We start from the raw sequence: 6,000 nt of genomic DNA on the forward strand, positions 1-6,000 counted from the left end.
CTGAGCTCTGTAAACCCCCGTCCACACTGCTGCTTGCAAGCTATCTGCAAGCAGAAAGCTGCAAACCAGTGGTGAGGGTGTGGTTAGACTACCTGCAACAAGTTTTAGTCCACTAGTAATAATCCCTTGCTGATAAAACAGTGATTTTATAGAAACTACAGCAAGTAGCCCAGTAAGTGACACATCGCTGGAATCAGGGTCTCTGTCCCTAAATCATGCAACTCTTAGATTAGGTAAAAATCCCCTTTAAATGACATAACTGTATGAGTATTACTATGCTGTTCACACAGTGGTAGTGTATTACTGTAATAGCCACTGTGCCAGCTACGTAATAACACCGTAACACTCACAATTACACAGGAAAATCCACACAATTGTGTTATGCCAGAAGGATTTTTACATAGAAGGAGAAATCAGTTGCAACATATAGGGGGCTGCATTGGTCACCATGTTACTGAGCCGTCCAGAGGGGGGCAGTATAGTACAATTCTCTTAGCAAAACATATCCATGTTGAAGAGCTGAAGTGTTTCCCATCTGTCTCGTCAGAAGCCGAGTGTGACAGATTTCCATCAGCTTTTTATCGCAGTCTATATCCAATTACAGCAGCTAAATCAATGTAAAGCTGTTATCTGCCCGAGGCTCGTCATTCCCAACTCTCTGTCTGCAAAAGTGAACGCTCAGCTCATCACAATATTCAGAAATGTGAAAATACTTCTAGTGCCATCAAAACAGTGGAAGTCCCAGCGTCTGGATTTTTGTGACCCAATAACCGTGCCAGACGCACAGGCTAATAGTACGTATCAGCCAAAGTTCCTGATAAGTGCAAGCTCAGCGTCGTGCCGGAGCAAGCCCCACGCCAGCGTCCAGCCTGAGCAGGCCCGAGCAGGCCCCACGCCAGCGTCCAGCCCGAGCAGGCCCCACGCCAGCGTCCAGCCCGAGCAGGCCCCACGCCAGCGTCCAGCCCGAGCAGGCCCGAGCAGGCCCCACGCCAGCGTCCAGCCCGAGCAGGCCCCACGCCAGCGTCCAGCCCGAGCAGGCCCCACGCCAGCGTCCAGCCCGAGCAGGCCCCACGCCAGCGTCCAGCCCGATCAGGCCCCACGCCAGCGTCCAGCCCGAGCAGGCCCCACGCCAGCGTCCAGCCCGAGCAGGCCCCACGCCAGCGTCCAGCCCGAGCAGGCCCCACGCCAGCGTCCAGCCCGAGCAGGCCCCACGCCAGCGTCCAGCCCGAGCAGGCCCCACGCCAGCGTCCAGCCCGAGCAGGCCCCACGCCAGCGTCCAGCCCGAGCAGGCCCCACGCCAGCGTCCAGCCCGAGCAGGCCCCACGCCAGCGTCCAGCCCGAGCAGGCCCCACGCCAGCGTCCAGCCCGAGCAGGCCCCACGCCAGCGTCCAGCCCGAGCAGGCCCCACGCCAGCGTCCAGCCCGAGCAGGCCCCACGCCAGCGTCCAGCCCGAGCAGGCCCCACGCCAGCGTCCAGCCCGAGCAGGCCCCACGCCAGCGTCCAGCCCGAGCAGGCCCCACGCCAGCGTCCAGCCCGAGCAGGCCCCACACCAGCGTCCAGCCCGAGCAGGCCCGAGCAGGCCCCACGCCAGCGTCCAGCCCGAGCAGGCCCCACACCAGCGTCCAGCCCGAGCAGGCCCCACACCAGCGTCCAGCCCGAGCAGGCCCGAGCAGGCCCCACGCCAGCGTCCAGCCCGAGCAGGCCCCACACCAGCGTCCAGCCCGAGCAGGCCCCACGAATATGCCTCACTCAAGCAGTTCCCAACCTACATTTCGCCCAAGCAAGACCCACGCTAGCAACCTGCCTGAGCATCCGGCCCCAGGAGGTCCCAAGCCAGCGTGCAGCCTGGACAGGCCCCACGACCAGCCCGAGCAGGCCTCATCTCCGCTCCTAGCTTGAGCAGGCCCTGTGCTGACATCCAGCCCGAGGAGACTCTACACCAGTATTCAGCCTGACCAGTCCCCATTCCAGTGTCCATCATGAGCAGACCCCACACCTGATTCTCACCAGAGCAGGCCCCACACCAGCATCCATCCTGAGCATACCCCATGCCTGCATTTTGCTGGAGTAGGCCCCATGCCAGCATCCAGCCTGAGCGGGCCCCAAGCCAGCGTGCATCCAGAGTAGACCCTATGCCAGCGTCCAGCCCGAGAAGGCCCCACATCATTGTTGGTCTGAGATCTTATTCTATGATTGGCTGACTTGAAATTAATTATAATAGTGGTATACATTGGATTGGGTAGTGCAGATCACGATAAATTCCCATTGGTCACTCCGTCCTGCTGATTAATGCTGACAACTACTACTAAAATGAAGAATAAATGAGGTAGTCATGATGTGCCCCTCTTAGTAATATGTTCTTGAGAGTCTGCCGCTGGACAGATCCCAATACAATCAGCTCCTTTTTCCAGTTCTCCCATTCCTATCGGAGGTACTTCCTTCTTACCTTGAATGTCATCATTGAAGGTGCAGTATTTGTGGCGGTATTTGTTGAGCAGCCGGAAGGCATTGGAATTGGCAAAGTCTTCAAACTGAATCAAACAATTCATTCCATATCTGTAAAAAAAAACAAACAACAAACATATAGCGACCGTCAAATAAATAAATTACAAATCCTAAATGTTACTGTCCTGCATTGTTTTTCTCTGCAACAGCGCCCCTCTTGCTCACAGGCTTTGTCAGGTAATGCAGATCTTCCCCATTGAAATGAACGTAGCTGAACTGAAGTGTCAGACAAAGCCTGAGATTTAGAGTAGCCTCTGTTCTTGGGGAAAAAGAACCTTTTTTTCCAAAACTCCAATAGATAAGGTTTCTGGCTTATTACCCTCTCCCCATTAAAAACACAAGTGTATGGGGGAAGGAAAGTGGAGGGTAATTTACATAAATCAGGTTTGGGAAAGCAGTGGCTACAAACTTGATCCTATCCAAGAACCTTTCTGGTTAGATCTCCAATAAGACAGGTGGGTGACGGGTGTGTCCTAAATAGTGCCCAAATATATTCTTTCCATCCTTGCTATAAGCTGAGACTTTGTGACTACCCTGGCTTCAATAAATTGGCCACAAAGAGTTGAATGGAATGGCTACTGTTAAAAGCCACGCACGTTTTTCACGGATGTGTCAGAGGTGCATTTTACCCTCCGTGAACCGTGTTTATGGCACACGTGTGTTCTCCGTGTGTTATCCGTGATAACACACGGAGAACGGAAACTTTCTACTCACCTGTCCCTGGCGTCGCTGTCCGTGGTGCGGATCTGCGGTCTCCGGTGCTGCTGCTGCTTCCGGCCGCATTGGAGTGAATATTCAATGAGCATAATGAGCAGCGGTTGGAAGCAAGTGACAGCAGCGGCAGAGACAGGAGGGCTGGAGAAGGTGAGTAATGTTTTTTTTTTTTTCTCACAGACACATGTCTTCTCTCCGGTGCGTGTCACACGGAACACATCCGTGTGGTCCGTTTGCGTTCCGTGTGACACCCGTGATGCCGGAGAGGAAACGGACATGTCGGCGTGAGAAACACACGGACACACGTAAGTACGGAACGGACACACATTCCGTGCTCAAATACTTACGTGTGTCCAAAGCCATAGGAATACCTAGGTTTACGTGTGTACGTGTCTCCGATACGTGAGAAAACTTCCAAACACGTACCGGAGGCACGCACATGTGAAGGAGCCTCAAGTGTATGCCTCTGAAAATACTTGGAGATAGCCAAGCGCTGGGCTTGACTATCTTCATCACTATCATGCATGGTGTGGCAAACAGTAGATCAGGGATGGATTAGTGCTGGAATATTCGTTTAAAGGGAACCTGTCATGAGAAATTTCGCCCAAAAGCTAAAAGATTCCCCCTCTGCAGCTCCTGGGCTGCATTCTAGGAAGGTCCCTGTTATGATTGTGCCCACTTTCTGACCGAAAAAAAGTGTTTATAAAGTTGTACCTTTTTGGCTTCTGATTCTGTAAATCTGTCACGGGGGCGGGCTGCCTGATGGCCGTTATTCTGCCCCCTGGTCCTGTATGCCGCCCCCATCGCTGATTTAAATACTTCTGGACGCCGCCCACTGCTCTAGCCATCCCCGCGCATGCGCAGTGCCCATCTCTCGGGGATGAGCACTGTGCCTAGCGTCACCGCTGGTGACGTGCACGCAGGGTTAAGATTATGGGCGGTGCTGTGATGTTTATTCCTAAGCAACCGCCCATAATCGCGGGACCGCGCTTTCCCCCTCGGCCTGCTTCGTTGTGCGCAAGCGCGCTGCTGCTGACCCCCACGTCACCTCCTTCCCATCTTGCCCCGAGGCAGGAAATAGATGGGAGGAGCGCGGAGCAGTGACTACACCGATCAGGAGGAGACGCGGAGAGCAGATTAGCGGCGAACACAGTAAAAAAAAAACACAAACAAACATTCACACATTGTGTTCTGTGTAGTGAACATCATTAAACGTTTTTGGGTTTTTTTTTATCTTCCCCACAATGTCCTTACTATTTATGTGTTCCACTATCTATTTCATATTCATTCTACCAATCGATTACTGTATCTATCCCTTTCAATCCAACTCTGACTCTCCCTCTGTGTCTACATCTCTACCTTCACACTCTCTCTATTTCTCTTTTTCTCAATCTCACTGTTTCACTTTGTATTTCTCTATTTCACTTTCATGTGTGTGTGTATATATATAATTACTCAATCTTTCTCTCTCCCTATCCCTCTTTCTCTATCCCTCTATTTCTCTCTTTCTATCTTTTTGACTCTTTAAATTTCTGTTAATTTCTCTCTCTATCCCTCTCTTTTTCTCTATCCCTCTCTATTTCTTCCTCTCTTTTTTTCTCTCTTTCTCACTCAATTTCTCACTCTTTGCATTTCTCTATCTTACTCCGCTATTTCTCTCTATTTCTATCCATCTTTATCTTTTTTCCTCTCTTTATCTCTCTTTCTCTCTCTCTCTCTTTCCCTCTCTTTCTTTTTCTCTGTTTCACTATTTAAATTTCAATGTTTATTTCTCTCCTCTATTTCTCTCTCTTTCTATCCCTCCCTCTCTCTATCCCTCTCTTTCTCTTTTTCTCTCTTTCTCACTTTGCATTTCTCTGTTTATCTCACTCCTCTGTCGCATTATTTCTCTCTGCCCCTCTATTTTTTCCTCTCTCTATAACCGCTCTCTTTCTGTCTCTTTCTCTCTTTCCCTCGTTCTCTCTCGCTCTTTCTCTCTCTCTTTCTTTCTCTCTCTCTGTATCTCAATGTTTCTGTGTGTGTCTCTCTCTTTCTCTCTATCCTTTTATCTGTCTATTGACGGCAAAGTATTGGAAGCCAAGGTTGGAACACTGCAACCAGAAGAGAAGAAAAGAGAAAAGTAAAAAAAAAATAAATACACAACTATAAGCAGTAATACACCAAAAACAAACAATAAACTATTAAATTTAGATTGCACATCTCTCCTTTTTTTTATATCTATTCTTCTTGATATTTATCCCTCTATCTCTACACCTATATGTCTCGCTACCTCTGTCTATATCTCTCGCTCACAATATATGTATCTGTTACCTTCTACATTTCTTTCTCTCAATCTTTCTCTCGCTCTCTATGTGGCTTTCTCCCTCTATATTTGTATATTCACATCTCTTTTTCTCCATATTTCGCTCTCTCACTCTATTTCTGTCTCTCACTCTCTCTGTCTATCTTTGTCTCTCTTTCTCCCTCTATCTGTCTGTATTTTTATCTCTCTATCTTTCTCTCTGTCTCTCTTTCTCTCTCTCTCTATCCATCTTTCTCTCTCTCTTTTTCTCTGTCTTTCTCTGTCTCTCTCTTTCTCTGTCTTTCTCTCTGTCTCTCTTTCTCTCTCTTTCTCTGTCTCTCTTTCTCTCTCTCTCTCTCTGTCTCTCTCTTTCTCTGTCTTTCTCTCTCTGTCTCGCTCTTTCTCTGTCTCTCTTTCTGTCTCTATCCATCTTTCTCTCTCTTTCTCTGTCTGTCTCTTTCTTTCTCTCTCTGTCTCTCTCTTTATTTTTCTCTTTCTCT

At 49.5% G+C, this 6,000-nt stretch overlaps 1 protein-coding gene across 1 annotated transcript in view; it reads right to left on the bottom strand.

The window, feature by feature from the left end:
• ME3 (malic enzyme 3) overlaps positions 1-6,000 on the bottom strand; it is a 252,726-nt gene that overhangs the window by 68,654 nt on the left and 178,072 nt on the right. The window contains exon 8 of the mRNA XM_075337554.1: positions 2,447-2,556. Coding sequence (XP_075193669.1) covers positions 2,447-2,556 — 110 coding nt within the window. The remainder of the gene's footprint in view (positions 1-2,446; positions 2,557-6,000) is intronic.

Source organism: Anomaloglossus baeobatrachus, chromosome 2 (genome assembly GCF_048569485.1).
Source record: "Anomaloglossus baeobatrachus isolate aAnoBae1 chromosome 2, aAnoBae1.hap1, whole genome shotgun sequence".
Classification (NCBI taxonomy): Eukaryota; Metazoa; Chordata; class Amphibia; order Anura; family Aromobatidae; genus Anomaloglossus; species Anomaloglossus baeobatrachus.